At 28.0% G+C, this 23,516-nt stretch overlaps 1 protein-coding gene across 2 annotated transcripts in view; it reads right to left on the reverse strand.

Moving 5' to 3' along the window:
* Positions 1-23,516, reverse strand: part of LOC129980908 (homeobox protein Meis2-like) — a 309,336-nt gene that overhangs the window by 268,365 nt on the left and 17,455 nt on the right. Inside the window, exons 2-3 of one of the 2 annotated variants that reach the window (XM_056091384.1) lie at positions 18,426-18,567; positions 1,053-1,103 (exon numbers count right to left, since the gene is read on the reverse strand). In XM_056091384.1, coding sequence (XP_055947359.1) covers positions 1,053-1,103; positions 18,426-18,567 — 193 coding nt within the window. Of the gene's footprint in view, positions 1-1,052; positions 1,104-1,174; positions 1,226-18,425; positions 18,568-23,516 lie in introns of both variants that reach the window. The other variant, XM_056091385.1, reaches the window with a different exon arrangement.

Here is a 23,516-nt window from a genome sequence, read left to right on the forward strand (position 1 = left end):
TTTCAGGTATTTCTTTTAATATTGCGGAATTTAAATTTCGATTATTTATAATAAAAAAATTAATAATAAAGCAATGTTCAAATCAAATCTTCATAAAATTTAATTGCTCTTAAATTCCATTATGAGAAAATTGGGAAGTAAATTCATCATACAGAAAATAGCTTTATTAAAATGAATCTTATCAATCAAATAAATCTTATACTTCTATTCATGGACCACTAATTTTACTTCAATAACATTAACTACAACAACAGTTTATTTTGATTATTTGATTGATTTATTCTTCTGTTACAATTCACTCTGGTCTTATACATTTTACATCCATAAGATGGGATACATAAATAAATAGTGCTTGATAAAATTCATTCCTAGCATCTATCCAAGGATTTTTATGAATCCTCTTTTGTATTCTAAGACGGAACGTTGTAAGATAAATTAAAGTAGAGATGTTACACATTTTAGAAAGTTACAAATTAAGTACTTCAAATAGTTACATCAATTAATATTCATTGATTTGAATATCATTAAACGGTTTAATTTTTAGTTATTTTTGAATTACTTGAAAACCAATTACTCCAAGAAACTCAAATTTTCCAGGATGGCGCATCCATAAATGCTGATACAGTATTTCAGTAATAATATTAAACATTGAAACATAATTATAAAAGATAGTGAAATACACACAGTATCATAATGATATGATGATACAGTATCATAATGATATATAAGATGAGCAGTCCTTTTTTTTTGATACAACAACTCAAAAATCTCATACTTACAAGACTGTCTAAATTCAGGATTGGGTGAATATCATTAAAGGATTTAATTTTGAGTTATTTTTGAATTACTTAATTGGGGAAGACCAATTACTCCAAGAAACTCAAATTTTCCAGGATGGCGCAACCATAAATGCTGATACAGTATTTCAGTAATAATATTAAACATTGAAGCATAATTATAAATATAGTGAAATACACACAGTATCATAATGATATATAAGATGAGCAGTCCTTTTTTTTTGATACAACAACACAAAATAAGCTCATACTTACAAGACTGTCTAATTCAGGGTTGGGTGAATAATATGGTTTTTCTTGCCTAATCTGTAAAGCAACACGAAAAAAGGACATTAAGATACTGCAAAAGAAACAAGGATATGATGTTGAATACTTACAAGAGTATCTAACTCGTCATCGGAAGTGTATTGAGGATTTTCAGCCAATATCTGAAAGGTGAGGAGATAGAATAAAAAAACCGCGACAGAAGATAGAGTAGTAAAATACCGCGTGAGAAATTATTTTTTTAAGCAATGACTCCCAACAATTATTAGAAAATATATATGTTACTAATAGGAAATTACTGGGTTTTTTTTAAAAAATAATCTGTACTAACAAGTAGTACAATATGGTATTATTAAGTAAGAAATAGCCTTTTTTTTTTCGACGCTCTTATCAGGGGCATCTTATAGAGCAAGATCATCTAGTAAGTTAGTAATAAATTTTTAAAAGTGACCATGTTGGGAGTCATTGTAAGAAAGAAGAAACAGAAAGAACATTGAAAATATGAAAAATTGAGCTAATAAGATTTATACTAAATAAGCATTCCATCTTTATTCTCACTGATTTCGTAACACATGATTTGTTAATCCATAATGATATATTTGACAAAGTATGTCTATTTTAAGTTAAAAAGTAAAAATATATAAAGCCATTTTCTGTATAAAAAAAGGACTCCAAGAAAAAAAAATGTTTACAATTTATGAAAAATTTTAACTTCTAATATTTCATTTTGCAATAAATAAATAAAATAAAAATAATAATAAATAAATAAATAAACTACTGATTATCATTAACCTTTACTGATTAACTAACAGATCAAGATCTGCTAATTTGATCTGATTCACTACCAGATGCTTCATAAAAAATATCAATTTCATATTAAAAATATGTTTTTAAAGCAATTCTTTCTTATAAAAATGCTTTTTAAATATTTATTTTGATGGGGGGGGAGATACTTATGATTTTCTTGTTATATGCTTATGATATATCTTATCTTGGTATATCTTATGTTTTTAATATTACATGCGAACTATTACAAATAAAAAACTACTATTTGTCTTAAATAAACTACTTGTCAGATGGAATACTGTTTTTAAATTCATACATTCAAAGAAAGAAAAAGAAGAGCAAAGAATTGAAAGAATTTTTTTTTCAGTTATAGCTTTGGCTTGCAACTGCCTCAAACAATATCCATTTACAAAAATATTAAAACTCATTTTTTATAATAAAAAAAATAAAAATATTTTTTACAACAGTTTTAAAAACAGTATTTATAATAAATAATCATTATTAAATAATGAAATCCTTGTTAAAATAAGGAAACTAAAACAAAAATAAATGTATATAAAAAACAAAACACAACTATTAAACACTGTTATATAATAAAAATTTAATTAAAAAAACTATTATTACTCAAAAAAAAATCTGTTAACATATATTAGTTCATTTTAAGCAAAAACTATAAAAAATTTGTGAAACTTTTTTTTTCATTTTAATGATTTAAATTTACTTTGGTAAATAAATTCTGCTTTTAATTAAAGCGTGTAATAGCATGCACATAAAAAGTCATATACGAAAGCATGCGCACAACATGCAATGAAACATACACATAATGCACTCAACATATATATATAGATTCAAAATTATTACACTAATGAACGCCCCAAAATTAACAAAACAGAACGGTAGAAAAATATATTTGGAGTAAAAAGAATATATGATTAATGATGATCAAAAAGAAAATTAATTAAAGGATTTATATGAAAGATTTTAATTAATTTTTCAAGCACATTGGTTTTCTGTATTATCTTACTAATTTCCCGTAAGACGTTTTAGAATTCAGGTATTAAAAAAATGAATACATAAAAATGGTACACAAAATGTATTAGAGCAATAAAATCAAGAGTTCAAAAACTGCAATACAATACATCTGTAAATGAAACAAATAATCTGTATCTAAAGATATTTTTAACATTTTCTAATAGCGTGATCTTAAAATGACAAAATTTTATGTGAGTTAAATCTACAAATAACTGCCCAACTTATTGAAAACTGATCCTGGAAAGGAAGGTGGGGAAGAATTGGAATGATGGGTAGCTATTTTCAAATCCTGAGCCAGATTTAAGAGCTGTTGCGAATGATCTTTTATTAAAATGGGACGGAATTACATTTATTTTTATTACTGCAGCAGTTTAAGTAAAAATCGGTCTTTAGAATTCAAATAAGGTAGTGGTGTAATAATTTGTGTGGTAATAGTCTTCGATCAGAAGACTTGCGACAATAGGAAGCGATTTGTAATCTTTAATGGGGGTATCAACCAAGTTCCAGTGGAAAAAGACTGCGACTTTAAAGTAAATTCTTGTGACCATTATTATTTTTTATTTCTACTTATTTATTTTTTACCAGTTTAGGACTTGGAAACAAATGATTTTTCAAATTGCGAATGTATCAAAAAAAGAGCAATAAAATTTTAAAATGCAGTTTTATTAAAAATATAAAATTATCAATATATAAAAATCAAAATTATGCACAATAATTTATAATAATTTATTTAACTATCTGGTATTAATTGAAATAGTGTGACTTATTAAACACGAATAGACATTTTATACAAATGGAATATGTTGACTAAATAAATTAAAGTTAATTAGTAAATTTTTACTATCAAAAATGCAATTATGGATTTCTTATCAGCTGGAAATTTTTAATAATAAGAATTTTATTCAAGAATCCAACAAAATATTTATCAAGCCTGAATTCAAAGACAATCCTTCGAGAGTCAGGAAAGAAAATCTCCGCCCTGAAAAAAATTTATTTATTTTCAAGATGATACCCTATTTAATATTTTTCAACAATATTTCGTCAATAAAAAGTGCAAGTACTATCATGTCAAAAAGAAAATTTTGAATATTAATTGTAGACAAAACTAGTAAATTAAGGCAAAATTGATGAATTTTAAAGATTTTTTTTTATTTGAATGTGTAGTGTAATTTAAAAAATATGCTTGACTAAAAATTTTATTAATTATTCTAATTTAAAAAGTAACGAAATTAAATGATGCGTACAAAAATACGTTAGAATTTCAAAAGTGTGATATAGATATTAATTCTAATAAGCCATATACTGATAATAAATTCCATCTTACCGCCACAAATATATTTAAGAGCCAATATCTCCAAAATAGTTAAATAGCACAATTAATCATGCAATAAATATGATTCTGAAAATATTTAATCATAAGGATTCTAATTTAATTAACAAATAAACATAACCAGCCTTCATTCAAAAGTGTTTCAGCTAAAGACAATTCATACAATGCATGTGGATTTTCAGTTTAGGACATGATGGCATTCATTTTGTAAAGTGAATGAAAAAATAAAATAAAATAAAAAAGGAATAATTTGTTATTAAAATTTCAGCTTATTTCCATAAACTAAACTTTCCTTTCAAACAAGCTACTGGGCGTTCTATAATGGCTGGCTGTTGAAAGTCTCGTTGGTCGCGTGAGTTAAGTCATCTATATTTAAAGCCATTAATATTCGTGCAACGCCAGTTGACATTAAAGGCAGATAAAAACATCATCGATAGAGAAATAGCAGGTCAATATCGATATCTTTTGCCAGCTATTATCTAACTACATTTAATTGATTTGAGAAGAAATGCGTATGGGGTTATCACCGATGTATTCGGTAGGAATGATAATAATTGCCATGGCTATATTAATGTGTTTTTTTCTTCTGTTTTTGGACAGGTGCCATTAATGATTGTGTTCAAAAAGATGTATGTAAGATGTTAACAGCAGCTGTTGCTTTCCGGGGTTTTGACCAGGCAATTAACACAACGAGGTATAATGCAAAAAGCTAAGTAATATGAAATCTTTATATCGTCATCTATCTTCAAATCTTAGATTCCTTTTGCAGATGGATTTGTTAATTATTGCAAACATTTGCTTAATTCACATTGTACCAAAAAACTTTACAAAAAATGATGATTTGGGGTGGGGGTAGAACATATTAGGTTCAAGGATCACTGTACAGCTTAGATTGGATATCACACAGAAATACTGTAAAGTATCATTTATACGTCGTTTAATCACAATCCTGGATCATTTTCAATATTTGTAAAGGGTGAAGTACTTCATTTATACGACGCAAAATCTTTAGTTTATTGTAAAGTATCATTTATACGTCGTTTAATCAGAATCCTGAATCATTCTCAATATTTGTAAAGTATGAAGTACTTTATTTATACGACGCAAAATCTTTAGTTATATGTCTTTTAGCCCTTTCTGAAATTTTAAAATTTTGTACACCTATCATTATTTTTCGCAATAACTCATAATTCATGAATTAAAGGAAACAAAGTGTTTGGTGACGATTTAAAAGAACTGGGATAGGAATGTGAATAAGTTGATCCTTCTTCCTTTAAAGACATAAAGGGCCCCATTGAAAAGTTTTGATTTTATTTTGCGTATCAAAACACAAGTGGCAATTCAATGAATTTAATTATATTCATAACGACGAAATTAATATTTCATAACAAATCACGAGACGACTCAAGTTTTAAGATTTTTTTAAGTAACTGACAAGCATGAATATAAATAACGCAAACCTCTCACTCTCTCTGTGATATATATATAGTACACAATAAATGTGTGTGTGGGGGGGGGTTATTGCCACTTTTACCGATAAATCCTTAATTTTTAAATTTAATTATTATTTTTAATACTATACAACTCTTAAAAACCTTAAAAGTATCATTTTTGAATTTGCATTAGTAGCATTAAATTTGAAATAATTAGCGCTATTTATCAAAATTTCGATTATACGTTCCCCCCCTATATATGTATCGTTTTACATCAGCTCTTTGAAGGCTTAAAAATAAATGGCGCTTCATTGTATACAATTTGTAGATTTGCTTTAAACAATATCTTCGAATATCTTCTTAAAATAAAAACAATAAAATATTATGCATTTAGGCCAAATTTAAACAAAAATACACATATTAATTGAATTGAATTAGAAGGCGGCAGGACACTTCAACAATTCGCTAGCTATTTTTGTTACCTAAAAAACTCAATTATTTAATAATACGTAGCATACTCAAGTCCTCTTTATTATTTCAGAAAGTACTATTTTTTAAAAATGCATTTCAGTCATCAGTCCATTTGAAAGATTTAACTGGGAATCAACCCCACGGGAAATATTTGCTGTAAATATTATTTGTCTATTGTCGCAATAAACAGCCAATAATAATAAAATAAATAAAAGATGACTGATATGATGGGTGGTGGAAACGAGAGGACCAATAACATTTGGGATTCTAAGAGGACTGTAAGTCAAAGGAAAAAAACGTACTTAAACCTGGAATTAATTATATAAAAAAATATATATATAAAATGAAAAAAAAAGCATCTCATGTTTCTCATTTATACATCGCTTCAGCATAGTCTTGATTCATTCTCAATTTATGTAAATGATGAAATGCTTTACTCAGACGATGGAAATCTTCAGTTACACGTCTTTTATCCTTTTACTTGCAGAATACTTGATTCATAATGATAGAAAGAATACTTGAAGAATACTTGCAGAATATTTGATTCATAATTCGACATACTGAATATACCGAAAATTCTGTTTATTCAGTATTCCTGTTTCAATCAAGACCAATCCCTTAATAATAACCTTAAATAAGATTAAAATATATCATTATTAAAAGTTTAAACGGAAATACTAAAAAATAGTAGCAAATATTAATGATATTGCAAGTCAAAAAGAAATTTATTAAATAACTTTTTTGGCAAATATTGAAAATACGAAATACTAAAGAGCTATGCACTAAGAACCGCAACTGATAGTTCAAGAATCCACATATTAACAGTTTTGACTAGCCATGTACAAACAAATATAAGGCATTCGGAAACGGTATTAAAATTTCTAATCAGAGATGTACGATTTGACATTATTTTATAGTTATTTTATAATTACTAAAAATGGTTTAATCACCACCACATCTGTTGCCAAATGGCCACCATATGGCTTCTAAACAAGACCTTAAAATTCATAGTTAGTTATTCGTAAAGTTAAAATGAAATTTATGAACTCCATATTTGGCAAATATTAATGATATGAAATAATAACTCGCGATAGATATTTTCGTAGTCTCAGTATTATTCCACGGAACGTTTTTTTTTAATTTTTTAATTTTATTTATTTATTTATATGCAATATGCAGCATTTGGAAATGAAAACTAAAATTTCTATTTAGAAATATAGGATTTGGTATTACTTTGTAGATAACCATAATTACGAAAAATTGTTTAATTTTCAAATATATTGCATAGAATAATATCTCCGAACGGCCATCGTGTGAATTCAAAGCAAAGCATTCAACAATTAGTAAATCGTACTAAATTTAATACAGCACTGTTCTTTAATAATCAATCGATATGTTCGGCCATTATCGTTTGGATTCATTATTAATCATTGGTTTAAATAATTAAATTCTTCTGTCAAAGTCATTTTTCTAATTACAGGAACATTTCAGATGAACAATATACTTGTTCCTATTATAATAATCTAATGAACAGCTTTCCTCATAACGAAATTTTAATTCAAACTTCATTCAGTTGTAAAAGTCATTCGCATAAGAGGGTTACTATGATATATTTATATTAGCTCTTAAAAAATCGTAAAGAAAGACAGTCACGAGTTTAACTAAGTAAATAATCACATAATTAGAGAAACAGCTATTTCTGACACTATCATAACCCATTAACCACCTACGACACAGCGTTAATTTTAAGTGTTTTTCTCCACTGTATTTTTTCAATTATTTTTTTTCTCCCCAGGATATTACTCTGAATCACGAACGGCGGATTTTTCGCACGCTACCGTTCACAACAAAAATGAACCATCACGCAAAACGAGGTAAAAGTTTTCCAACCTCCCACCCGTGCCTTATTAAAAGATAGGAGGCGAAATCATGTAAATAAATAAACATCAAAAGAAAAAAAATGAAAGTTGAAATTTATGACCATTTCGGGACGGCTGGTCGCAAAGTTCCTCGTTTTGTCCCTTCTAACTATGAATAAGGTAATAAATTACTGGTGCACCGTTGTGTGTTGTGTATGTGTGTGAGAGAGAGCGTTACGGACGGACAGATAAGAGTTCGAGAGAGTACGCTGCTGGGTTGTAAATTTGTGCGTCTCCCTGTCGCAATAAATAAGAAATTTTGGGTTGTGGAAGGCCAAGCAAAGGAGGGGTAGTTTGCCATTGTTGTTGGTATGTTCCAGGGTAGGGGTGGAGTACCTACACTGAGGGTGTGGCAGGTTTTGTTTTTGAACCTTTGAAATTGAGGAAACGCTAGTGACATTTGTGATTCGAGCGTCAAACTGACTAACGTATTGCTTGTCGTAGCAAACTGTACAACAAAGAAATGGAAGTCAGCAAATGTGGATGTATTCACTGAATTACTTTTAATACCTCTATTAGGGTCAAAATGTTGAAGATATTGTTTTCTGGTAAATGAAGTCAAGCCGCACGTAATTTTAACCCAACTGGACATGTTTATGGTAAATTAACTTAATGTTAAGTATAGCCAAGCATATTAAGATATTTATAAATAAGTCAAATAAATTTTTGAAGTTTAAAAATAACATTATTTGCTTTTATATGATTGGTGAAAAATCTGGCTTATAAAATAATATCAAAAAGCATTTAAAAATATTTTCGATAATAAATCGTTCTTAGAAAAGATATTGCTTTGTAGAGTAAAACATATTTTTTGAATATTTATTTAATTAACTGACAGTTCGAAGGACTAAATGTTGTTACATTTTTATTGTATATTCTCTTTTAAGTATTTAGTTTTATTTTCCACATATCTGAATTTCTACTTCAGTAATATTTGGATGGTTAGTTTTTTCCCTCTTTTAAATCATGCAGCAATCCTTATTATTTAAAAAATATATATATATCAATTATTAGGCATTAAGATTTCAGATTTAAAGCTACATAAATAAGAAAATACCAGCTGTTTGGCGTCAGTTTATATGCGGAAACTCACCATTATCTTTGGACCTTTAAGTAATTCATTTTAGAAAACAAATATAGCTTTCTTTCTTTATCTCAGTACAGAAATTCTACCAGAAAAGCTGCACAAATTAAAAATAATGATAGGCTTTTTTTCCCGTTTATAAATAACAATTGACAGAAAAAGAAGCATTTTATAAAACTGGGCCACATATAAACCTTAATATAATTGAATTAGGAATTATACCTGATACTCGCCTTAATAAAACTTCTGATTTATTACGATCTCTAAACAAGCAATTCCAAAGACTAATTTCCATTTATCTTGAAAAATGATGCCTATCTTATTAATGGAGTTATACAGAAAATTAAATAAAAAAAGAATTACGTATGAATAAGCATTAATGAAAAATCGATATATAATTTGCTTGCTGTTAGAAATAAAAAAGAGATCAATCTAAAAGATTCGTGGGTAGAATAATTTAAAAACATTAAATGCACCTCATTTTTTAAAATGGCTTTTTTTCTTAAATCGCACGTACGTGCCAAAAAAATTGTTCTTATTCTACGAACCACAAACATTAAAGAATGGACCATCTAAAACCGGGTTAGATTTCTAAGTAAGTACAGAATAAAACGCAACAAGCATAGAACAAAATAATAAATAAAAAAAGAAGCTTTTAACATCCCTTCGAAATATCCGAGCACACCACAGTTAATGGGGTAATACAAAGGTATCATTTCCAACAGGCGAGAGAAAATGCTCTTTAAATAGCTTTCTCTTTGCCTTTAAACGAAAGTTCATCTTGGTCTCTCTACCAAGCCCTCCACTTTTACGGGCTTGCTGTATTTACCTCGCTTTCCGTCCTCCAGCCTAGTAGTAATCTCTAAGAGTAGGTATTAAGCTGTTTACTGCCGAGTCCAACACCTCTCCGATGGGCCCGGGGGACAGCGGTCAAGCACCGTTGTTTGACCAAACATCCCCTCTTCTCACACTAGTTTCGTTCCCTCGCACACGTTTATGTGAGTAACGGACTTGCTTGTAGATTGCCTTTTTTGCTTCCGAATAGGGTCAAATACAAGGAACATTGGATAACCCTGCTTCACATAGTCAATGCTTGTTGTCTTGCCTTTGCTCGTAAGCATGTAACAATGATTATTTTTTTTAAAAAATTATAGTGGTAATGTATTTTCATGGTACGAATTTGATAACAAGAATTTTTAGTGACAAATAAGAATTAACGTATAGTAAATCATCATTTATACGTTCCTTATTTATCATTTATACTTTACATGTATGCATCGTTTCATCACAATTATTTCATAATCCTTGTAATGATAAAATATTTCGTTAATGTAACTCAAAGGGCTCAAAAATTCATCGTTGTTCTTCTGAGAGAAAAACATCTGCCATTTCTAGACTTATTTTTAAAAGAGTATGAACGATGATTTTGATATCTTGAATTTGGAAGGATTTATAATTGATGAATTAATACAGAAATCGACTGAAACTAACTTAAACTATGATGTAGAAAAAAAAGAAGTTATTCTGCTTCCCTCTAAAGAAACCAGGAACTGCATTGAAAAGCGTCGGACTTACTTGTTTTCCGAAAACTAGAATGAAAACAAATTCAAGGATTCAATTCGAATCATAATGCAATACTTAATGCTCGCCGGGTTACTGGCATAGGGGTAGCGCGTCTTCCCCGTGATCTGGGCGTCCCGGGTTCGAGTCCCGGTTTGGGCATGGTTGTTCTTCTGTTGTTCTATCTGTGAGATGTGTGAATGTGCCCTCCTGTAAAAAGGGGTTGTGCAAGCGAATGAGTGATGCGTGAGTAGCAAAGTCGTACTCTTGGCCCTAGTTGGCGCTGCTATAAAAAATAAGAGACGTCCCCCTCAGGCTTAAATCGCTGTCTTCGTAACAGCGGGCTTGTCAGTGGCAAGTGCCATAAGAAACAAACAAACTTAATGCTCAGAGACAATTTTCTGATGCATTCGATGATGATCAAAGATTTATAAGAAGATTTTTAACTAAAAACCCACCTACCTGAATTTAAATTTAAACAAATTAAGCAACGTATAATCAGCCAACTATGCATAATGTTTCTCATTTTTTTTTCCCGATAAATGTTTAATTTTAAAATTTAATTATTATTTTCAATACTAAGTAGAAATATCCAAGCAAAATTTAAAATTCAGAATGTTTACTTTAAAAAAAATGTATTAGTGCCACTACATTTATAATAATATCAATTTCTGAATAAAATTTCGATTCTATGCCTTATTGTTTATAAGTCATTTTACGTCAATTTCCGAGAACGGTATGCAAATGGTGCCTTACTGTATATCCTAATGTTCTAATGCAAAATTAAGAGTGTAAAAATGTGAAAAGAATCCATAAAATAATCATGATCATATATGATACGCACGTCATTTTCTTGACGTGATTAGGTCTCACATATACATCACGTTATGGGCATGTGCTATGGTTTCTGTAGTGATGTCCAGAGGTTTTTTGGGGGTTTCAGGGAGGATCATAGATTTTTCTTTAAATGTGAGGCTATAACGAAGTTATATTATTTGATTGATTTAATTTAGGGAAATAAAAGTAGCGAAATTTCCACGCAGGAATTGAAAGAAACAATTCCGAACAGAACAAGTAAATTTCAAGCAATTGCAATGGATATCAGAATATAAGAAAACATCATTTTAATTTTATGTAAACATTGTGTTTTATTCGTTTTGTGATTGGTAGATAGCGAGTTACCTGAAACCTGAACATGAGGTTTGCTTTCGCAGTATTATTTTAAATATTTAATGAAAATTGTCATTACGTCGTAGCACTTAATTATATTACGCTTTCAGTGAAATGGTAACAAAAAAAAAGGAAAAAGAAAGCTTTAATTAACATCAAATTAACAGCAAGCGAGTTTTAAACAATATAATTTGTTAATTCTACTTTTAGACACATCGTTTGTGGCAACACTAATGAATAATAGCTTTCCGGTTTGTTTACATTTTTCGAGTAACGGAAATGTATCATCTCTGGGCTAGCAATCACCTGAATACCTAAACAATACACGCGTTAACCCTGCATTGTTTTTCAAAAAATAGTATGGGGCGTCCAGAAACATCTGATGAAGATAAAATGCGAAGACTTAATGGTTATTAAAGTTTTTTTTTTTTAATTTTCTTTTAATTTCATGTTTTAATTCTTTATTTCTGTAGGGAAAGTAAAAATTATGATGAGATTTCTTCTGAATTTTATCTAATGCTAAAATATATATTTTTAAAAAATTTTTGGAATTGAGCTTTTTGTTTATGATATTTTAAAAGCAGTTCGTTTCCAAATACTTTTGCTGTCTACAGGGAAAGAATCAATCCTTTAGGAAACTGGACTAACCTGAGAACACGCATGATTCGAGGACAACATCGGGGTTGGTGAGCGAAAGCGAACAGGGATCCAAGACCCCTAAGGTATAGATATATATTGAAAATTCCACTTATGTCGCAAACTAATTTAATTTCATGAACCGAATGAGAAATTCCACAGCATTGTCCTTGATAGTGCACCATTGAGAGATATAAGACAAAATTTTAAAATAAAATAATTACAAGTATTATCATCGATATTAGAGAAAAACGATATTGGAGATGACTAATAAAGATTTATAGACCCAAATCAACACTACATTTCCAAATACGAGACAAAGAGATGAAACCAATCAAGATTCAAAAAATCTCATCACAAATTATTTACACATTTGCCGGATATTATGATGGTAAATAAAAGTATGAAAATATCGTAGATATTCTATTGAGCTCAGAGTTTTAAAAATTTAACCAAAATCATTATGTGGCTTTCATATGAAATTGTGAAATCGATTACACGCTACATCATTCAACAGTTATTGATTTAATAAAATAGCAACAAGGTGCACTAAGCATAGTTCATTTAAACTGCCCATTCAGCTTGTTATTTTCTCGGCCTCTGCTTCAATTTCATTTTCATGCTATTCAGATTAAATAACGTTTAGATCGCCAACCTAAGCACATATTCTGTCTAAATCACATTTGGCGAGTGGGACTGCAGAATATTTCAAACATTTGCTTCACAATTCTATGTTCGCCCAAAATCAAAGGGAAATTCCATAGAATTATCTGGAGACGCTAACTTATATTTTAAGCAAATTACCTTCGATGAAATTAAGTAAGCGAATTCTGAAATGCATTTCGCTTTCAAGACATGATCCATCTTCAGCGCTCCCTGCAGGACTTAAAAATGAATTAGTGCCCCTAATGCATTAAATCATCGCATTATGCAGGTGGGGACAACGGGTATATCTATTTCAATGCATTAAAAGCGCGCATCATTGTCATCAGCACCCTATTAATTAGACTTTATAATGGATAACATGATGAGAATAAATAAGACTTAATTACCTACATGCTTACTCAACGCACAGTGTTTTCTTTCATCTTTTAACTTAAAATCATAATTTACTTCAATTACTTAAAATAATTCAATAAAATTTCACATTGTTCTTGCATATAAATTGAAAGCTCTTCAACAAAAAGAAGAATTTTGCTTAGTATGCTTAATTCTCTAATTTATATAAGTTGAGGCTGAGCTATTTAAAATCATATTTCATCTTGAAAAATAGATACATAAGATAAATTTAACAATCCGTTTGAAACTGCATTATTAATTTAATAACTTTAATTATATATATATTGTAAATATTCTTCATATATAAAATTTTCTCTTTCGCCTCGGCCTTCTGTTTGCTGATACCTCTACCTCATTAATTTTATTATTATAAATTTGGCTTTGGCTAAGAATATTATTTGGCTAAATAATATTCTTAGCTGTGTAAATTCCAAATAAACTGAGAAAGTAAATTTAAACTCGAGATCATATAAAAATGCTTTAAAATATAAGGTCATATTTCATTTATTAAATTTAGACTAAAATAAAAGCAAATTTAAATTCCGCAAAATTTTCGATATTATTAATCTTTTATGTTGTTTAAACATCATGTTAAACTGAAATTTTGTGAATTCGAATTCAATGTAAATGGAAGTTTTTCTTTTTTAAATAAGGCTACTTACACAGATATCGCGCAATTCGAAAATCGTGCAAAATATCCTCAATATTTTTAGTAAAATAATTTATTCGTTTTGAAGTATAAGTGGAGCGTATGAGTTGTTTATGAAATTAACTAAGATTTTTGAAATCAATTTTGCGCGTTTGTTTTGATAATTTATCAACATGGGCAATTCGCGGGGGAAAAATTTCTCAAGAATAAATGAAATTTTTTTATGTATCTATTTCAGCCCATACCAAACTTTGATTACTATTGTATGGAATAACAAGATTTATTATAAATTTACATATCCTTATGTTTACTATACTGAATAATTAATTGGTATTTCATATAATTTTCCAAACCTATTGAGAAAAATTAAGCATTCCGAATAAAAAATATATATATATTCGTATTATTTTACCATATATTGTGCAATAGAAAACTATAAATTATCATTTTGTAATCCCTTCTTCTTCAGAGAAGCTACATAAAAAAAAAGGATGTAAACTTTAGCTCTGATCAGATTAGATAAAATAAAGGCATAACAGTTTACTGGAATATGATGTTGGAGAGGTTTATTTTGATTCTTTGTTTTTGATCTGATGAAAGATATTCTTCAGATTTTAAACATAAATAAATGCATATTACGAGATGCGTTTTTCAGTGCAGTCATTAACTATGACCATATATCTCAGCCTTTTGAGTTTTGTACTATGAACATCAATCTTCGATCTAATTTGTATGGAAACAAGCGATGAATCAGAAAATAATATCCATTTTTACACTACATCTTTCAGTATTGTTACAGTGGCGCCGCCATAAAAAAATCTTTTTGAAAGATATTCTGTTGATTTACAGACAGGTCTTTTAGATATAGTTTTCCGCAACTCACTTTATTTTATTGTCAGTTAAATTTAACCTCACTGTTTAAGTTTGCGGAATCATATCGTTTTTCATGACAAACGTGAACACGAACGCTTCTGCTTCAACGAAATCAAAACACATTTCTTCCAAAAATTCTCCCGATAATTTCACGTATTTATATAGAAATTTTTTTTAAACATTTCATAACATTTAAGATATAATTTTTTTAAAAATTTCACTCGAAGAAAAATACTTTTTATCTTTTAACTTAACATCAGTCATTGATTTCGACAATGATTCACGAAATTTTGTGTTAAAATTATAATTAGTTTTCACAGAATTTATTTTCATTAAGTTGTAATTATCATTTCAGAAGATAAAACAAATACATAATTACATTTTCCGTTAGGCTTATTTCAGATTTTGGCTTTAAAGTTTCAAAAATAGGCCGCACAATAGAAGATTAGATGACATATATAATATTTTTATATTTAACTATTTATTTTAATGCTGACTGATCCTAACAGAATTTTTAATAGATCCTTAATATCCGCTCATAGTCTTCTATTACTTAAACAGCATTCATACAGAATTTAGGCCATAGTCAAGTGCAATGGAAACATTACCAAAATGAGGCTAATTTTAGGATGGATAACAGCTACTAGATAAAGTTTTGAAGACGACAGAGAAAATGTATTTTTAATAGTATACTTTAAGAACTTTTAAACTCTTCCAAATCGATTTGACACAGAAATTAAAAGAGACTTCATATTTGTTGAAAAAGTTCAGTCGCGACTTTCAAATTGAAATCGAAAAAAAGAAAACAGACAGAAAATAATTGAAAAGTAATTCACATTAAATAAATAAGAAGTAAATTTTAATCAAATCTCTTTGCCAAGATGATTTTTCCTCGACTATTTTGTTCTTATAATAACTGCAAATTCAGAAACAAAACAATCCTCCACCATTTTTCACAACACTAGTACTTTCTACACAATTTCGAATAAAAGTCATGTAGAAGTCGTTTAAGAAGGCTACAGTGATTAGTTTACTGTTGACATAGATATAAAAGTGGTTAAGTAATGAAATAAACAACTTTAGGCTCTTCAAGTCTTATAATATGATAGAAAAGTGAAAATAACTTTCTATTAAGTTTCACAATGAACGTATTTAAAGAGTACAACAGTCAATCAATAATCAGAACTACAAAATGAGAAATCTGCTTACAAGCTATCTATGAAGTTGTAAACAAAGGAATTAACTATAAGATACTGCTTTAACTTCAATCTAAGTATTAATAAAAACACATATAAACCTGTTTACTGGTTTTAACCATAAAAAACGATCAAAATCTCACCAGAAAAAAACACACCAACAACTAGTTGTTGTAGTTGTATCGGTAGAATCCAAATCTAGGCGTGTGCAGTTGAAGCAAAAATTTATAACTTTTCGGCGTTGAAGCGGATACGGTTAACTCAGAACGATAGACGAGACAACGCCGGCAGCTGTTCAAAACGATCTGTTCCAAAAATGTTATCTAAATCCAAACGGCCGTATTCCAATTAGAAATGCCAATGTTTCACCTTAAGTCAACAGCGATTTAGCCTTTTATTGCACATTAAACGTAATAAAATGTCAATATATTGCTCTGCCAGAGCTGCAGAAAGCTCTGAGGATTCATGGGAATTGCAGAAAACATCTGCTCGAGTATAAATATACTAACCCTGGACACTTTTAAGATATAATGGAACAATGGTAAAAATAGGGGAAGTAGAGAGGAACAAAGAAGATGAACCGAAGAAGTGTGTTGTAAGAATTCTGTCCGCTTTGTTGTTTTGAAGACTGATAATGATCCTAATGACTGAAATGAGTATAAAGAATTGTTTGCGGCAAATCTATTAAAATGATAAGTAATATTAAGTGAATAAAGGGCAAATTTAAGATTATTTTCTGTTTGTGAATATACCATACTAAATACTTAAATCCGTGAAAAAAAGCAAAAAAATTTAAATTAATCATCGAATTTAGTTGTACAATATTTTAACACAGAAAAATCAATGCAGCTAATTTCAGAATAACAGATAAAAATAATCAATATTAATGCCAATTTAAATTTCAGACAACTCTTTAAAAAAATCGATGGAAGAGGTTTGCACTCCAATTATATAAATAAAAATCAGTAGTTCATATATATTACAAATTATTTCGTTAAAATGAAAAGCGATATCTTAAAAACAAAAGGCTTAAGTCGAGTTAAATATTGGAACAGAATGGTTAATGGTTGATAACAATAAGTAACATTGGACATAAAACTAATAATTTACAAGATTATTATATTTTATTTTTTAATCAATTAATTATTTTTATTTTTAATTAATCAATTAACTAAAATATTAGAACGACTTTAAATAAGCGCCTAGTTTTTACTAACTACCTGTAAAAGTAATTACCAGTCGCATGAACTTCAGTTTTTTTTTTCACTGAAAATTTCAAAACTCCCTCTAAATCAACATCAAATTTCCTAAATCATGGCTCGGCAGTTGATTTCAGAATACATAGAAGAAGCGTAATCTTTCCATTGGCAATAAGCTTTAATCGAAGTAAAAAAATTTGTTTTATATTATTTGAGCTTACGAACATATTGCTAAATAAAATCATAAAATCAAAATTTTTGTACAATTTTCAGATTTTAGTAATCATATATATTTTTTTATTTTTTAAAGCATTTTTGACACCCTAACATTTTTAACCAAAGAAAAAAAAAGCTTTTCTGCTATTAAAAATGATTGAATTTTCTCTATTTTAGACCAACCAACAAATGACTCGGCAAAGTACGTTGTTTGTCTTTCTTCATCGATCTGGTCGTTAAACGATTCAAATCGTTCAAAGGAACAATATTTAGAGCTTTACAACTCAATCTGTTTTAGTCAGCAAATTTTTTTTTTTTTTTGCCTAAGATCTTAAAATGGCAAAGCTTTTTATTAAAAATGACGAATAGAACAGGGAAATATATATAAATTTAAGGCAACGAAATATTTTGATTGATTGGAAAAAAAAGACAAAAAAATAATTATATTTATATTTAAATCATTTTTAATTGTAATTATATGCCTATTTCTAACGGTTTAAAATATAGCTATTGAGCCATAATACTAATAGTCAACTAGTATACAAACAAATGCTATGATTCATGAAACAAATGCTCACAAGAAGAATCACCAGAATAAACTAACTGAAAGAAACATTCCTTTGAAATTTATGAATAGCAATAAACTGATATAAACATAATAAAAAACAGTAGCTTCATAAACTATGTTGAGTGCATGAGTGTAGTTTCATCTAAGTTACTCATTGGTACGATGGCAAAACAAATATTTTACCTGTTTAGCGAAGACGGTAATGTCTTCATTGAAAGATTCTGACGAGCAGACGTCACCCCCTGCAATTCCAGGCTCCCTGGGTGTACACGTGGCCAATTCACACTTTTCGAAGATCAGAGCTAGCAGAGGGAATAGGGGATGCCTGTAGAAAAAAAAAAGTAGGAAAATATCAGAAGGATCGCAGTGGGTTTTCCTTTAGGTATAACTGAATAATTCATACAAATAACCAGACTGCGCAACTAACTCAATTTATTTTTCTAAAAGTTTTCAGCACTTATATTTATTTTCTAAGAGGCAGGTTGCAGTTTGACAGCATAATCCTTTTTGAGGATAATTTTCGGAAAGATGAAAAAAAAATGTATATATAATTAATTATTAAAATTATGATAATATGAATTAATAATTAAAATTATAATAATTCCTATGTAAAAGGACTAAAAAAATAAATCACAATAATTGTTCATTTATATACTAATTTTTAAAAAACGGAGCAAAACATTTTTGTAATAAGAACTCAAAAATGTATATATAATTAATTATTAAAATTATGATAATATGAATTAGTCATTAAAATTATAATAATTCCTATGTAAAATAACTAAAAAAATAAATCAGAATAATTGTTCATTTATATACTAATTTTTAAAAAACGGAGCAAAACATTTTTGTAATAAGAACTCAAAGATTTGTAAAATTATCCAGTAATAAATTAAGGTCAAATGAAGGAATCGGAAGACACAATTAACTATCCAATATATTATTACATTTACTATTGAAGAAATGCAGCACATAAACAATAACCATTTCTGCAAGGTATAAAAAGTTAAATGTGATTCGGTCTTCTGTAAATTTATCATGTTTTAAGGTTGTTAAGATTATTTTTAAAATTTGTTAACAATTACGCGTTGATAAAATACACAAAAAAATATATTTAATATTCTTTCAATGCATATGTTATAAAATTGAAAAATATAATTATAAAAATATACTTAAAAATATTAAAATTTTGAAAAATTTGTTAAAAAAATGTAGGAAATGAAATTGGCATCATCAAAAAATAATTTTTAAAATTTAAAGTTTATTGAAACCATTAATGTCGGTAATAAGCGCTGTGTATTGAGAAAAAAAAACTTTAATATTTCGATTAGTTTTTAATTAAAAATCTTAACTCCCTTCGAGTTAAATCTCCGATTTCCAACGATATGCTCTATAGGGAGTTTTACACGGTTTTAAATGAAATATGATTTTTAAACATTATATGGCGCCATGATTGTCGCAATTTACAGACATTTTGTAACCCATAAACGTTTCTGTGATCATGATGACAGAAACGACAAAATTTTGATTTCTTTGAAACCTTTCATTGCATCTGGAGATAAAAAGTTTTTAAAATATAATTGAAAGTGGATGAAAATTATGGATAGAATTGAACGCATTTAAATTGCATCTAATTTAAAATATATGTTATGAAAATAATATTTATTTTCTAGATATTTATTCATAATCAAGGGTATTTAAACAATTCAATATATTTCATACTAAGCGATATCTAAAAATATTCTTAAACTTTAATAATCTAAAATAAAAACAGAGTAACTGAATGATATTTTTAACCACATTTAAGTGCAATTTATAAGTTGAAATTAATCATCTAATGGTCTATTTTCAAACAGGTTTCGTTTCATTTCAAGCCGTTGAAATACTTTTCTTTAAAGCGTTTGTTTTGTTTATTAAAGCGAGTAATTTTGAGAAAAATCACTTCCAGAAAAAAAAGGTACAATTTTTTACAAAGGTACAATCTTTAATTAATTACAAATTCTAGAGAATCCGCTAATATATTTTTCATTTACATTTTAATGCATTTTCCGTTTTTATTATTTGCAAACAGTAGCTTGCTTTTTTAAAAAATAGAATCAAAATTACAAAAAAAAAAAAAAAAAAATTAAACTCATTATACGATATATTTTATACGATATATTATATATACTGAACTAAATTAAATTCTTTCACAATTGGTATTTTAAATCAATCAAATAATTTTCCGGTTATGCCTTAAGAATGAATGATATAAAAATTGTTAAGTCAATTTGCAATATGCATGAAATTCAAACTATGTATGTGAATACTTTGATAAAATAATAAACATTAGAAATTTCGTACATTGACTGTATATCAAATTTAACAAGAATATTGAAACTTTTATCAATAATTCAAAAACCTGGATTTCCTTACGTTTGGCAGTCATCAGATTCAGAAATAACAAATTGAATTTTGATTTAATGTAAATAATAAAAAAAACTCTACAAAATGTTGCAATCAATATTTAGAACAAGATAAAAACTAGTAACAAAAGTGGTAATTTATTATAAAAAGGATAGAGCACATAAAGTGTATAACTCAGCTCTAACGGAATACAAATTCATTATAGAAGAGTTACGTTTCAAAATATTATTATGTGACAAATTCAATCGCAAATAGGACGAACTATCAATAATTCTTTAGTATACATACGTAAACATGGGTCTAAAGAAATTGCCGTCTAATACAGCTATAGAAATTTGGTGTGATTTTATTCAAGCAAATATAATGCCACGCATTTAAATTTGTATTCAAATAATCTTATGCATTTTCATTTTATATATTCTTTAATTTTATATAATGAAATCACGAAGAGTTCCATGTAGCGGTTGTCTGTTGCTTTTACAAATCCTTTGTTTGATAACAAATAAACTTGTTTAAGGATATCTGATGAACTGTTAAAGTTTGTAAACTGCCTTTTTGGACATTCTATACATAGCAAATTGAATAAACTAATGTCTATTTCTGATAAAGGAGTGTATATATTAGAAAATTAATAGAAATTCAAAATTTGGTAAATATACATTTCCGTCGCAGCATTTTTCACACCAAGGATTGAAAACTCAAAAAATGCGAAAGATATTATTTCTTACATTTAAAATTAAAACGTTCCTATATAATTCTACTATCCAACTTTTAAACGCATATAAATAGTATTATTGCAAAACAAATATATATTAACCAATTTGCAGAATGGGAAACAAATTAACAGTACAACGCAATTATACAGATAATGTATATTAAACATTTAAATAAATTTTTCTTGATTCTCATTGAACTAAAATAAATAGTTCATGCAAGCAATGACTTCAAGCAATTCCATATTAATTAATATTTTTATCGTTTTTTTATGATTTTACACAAATTTATGCACATTCTATTTTTTTTAAATATTCAGCTGATAATTGACTAGACAAATCAATAATTTGAATTACGGTCTTCGTATTTTATTTCAATGTTGAATTGATCTTCATCGTCATCTGACAGCGGTTCAAAATTACGAGGTCCGTCCCAAAATAGCCCTAGTGTTGCATCTAACGGGACGTTAATATAACTAAACCTAAAACTCATCTTCATATTTCATAACAAAGTTAGAATAACATGCAAAGAAACAAAAACCTCTGTTTTATATAATGGTAATGAAAATTATTTTCAGACTTTGATACCCGTAATAAATAGTGTGCATTTATTGTAAAATTTTAACTTTAGATCGTTATTATATTGTTATTTTTTGCCTCATACCTTAATCATTGAATTCATCAGGTTTAATGACTGCCAATTTGACGGAACATGGGCAAGATGTTATATCTAAAAGATTCAAGAAATTAAATATAACTAACTCCCGATGAACCAGCCGGACAAATAATAAGCAATGAAATTTGCTAGGCCTTTCGGTAATGTCTTTCGGGTCTCATTCATTATGGCCGTTGGCCAGAATGACCAGTGTTGAATTATTTTACGACCATTTTGGTACTTTGCGGTGCTTCATTGGTGTCGCTTTATGGATGTATTATTTCATTGTATCCACAAGGTTACCATTTCATTTATATTATATTCAGTACAAAGATTCCTCGTTATAAATCTGTGGTTATATATATATATATAATGTCAATATCAATTCATATATAATGTTAACACTTTTTGAAAATGATTTGCTTAAACAACTTATGAATAATGCTATTCATTCATTATATTATTCATTTACTAGAAACTTTTAAAACATTAAGTCTGTCATGAAGGTGATTTAGAAAAAAATGTCTTATGATATTTTTTATTCTTACTGAATAATGATTTATAAGTCAATAGGGCAAAAATAAATAAATAAAATCCGATTAAAACACTAAATTTTATTACCATCATTGCTTTCATGGGAAAGTATTAAATAAATTCATTTTTCATTTTGTTCTTGTCCTGCAAGCATATTTTATAAGTTTAACTATAATAATACAACTTTGGTCGATTAGCACGTTTATTCTTTTTAATTTTATTTTACGTTTCATTTTAAAATTTAATTAACAACTTTTTAATTCATCAGTAAAGTATATTTTGTATTTGAATAATCAATAGTTCTTCTTATTCTGTATAAACTTCATTTGTTTAATGACGATTTGTCATATTTCACATCCACTGGCTGTAAAATTTATCTTTTTTAAAAAATTGGTTTTTCAAACATTTTAGCATAAATTACTACGATCTCTTACTACAATCCACTTTCAGATGATATAAAGAATTCTGTCAGTCCATTAATTTATGAAATAATTTTTTTAAACTCAACGTGAATAGGAAAATAAAATAGTCTCACAAATTATTATCAACTGATAAATATACCAAATTGACATTAAAAAGAATTATTAAAAGATGTTATTGAAATATTTAAAATGATGACGTTTTTCGGCATTGTTTAGGCTATTTAAAATTGAAGATAATGACAAAATTAATTCATTTTAAAATTTTTAAGTCTTTACTAAGGGATGAATCCAATAAATTAATGATCCTAACAGAAGATCACATATTGTTATATAAACACTAACGCTGGGAAATCGGTAATATATAGAAATGAATACTTCGAAAATAGTTAATTTAGAACTAAACTGAAGTTATAGTCAGTGACGACTGAAATTAATACAATGTACAGAAACACATTTCCACCAGGTTGCTGCCAGGAAACGCTAAGCAGAAAGCAAATGCAGGTAAATCGACTGAAAAAATTTTATTAGTTTAATCACCAAGTAA

The sequence above is a fragment of the Argiope bruennichi genome, chromosome 8 (assembly GCF_947563725.1).
Source record: "Argiope bruennichi chromosome 8, qqArgBrue1.1, whole genome shotgun sequence".
NCBI lineage: Eukaryota > Metazoa > Arthropoda > Arachnida > Araneae > Araneidae > Argiope > Argiope bruennichi.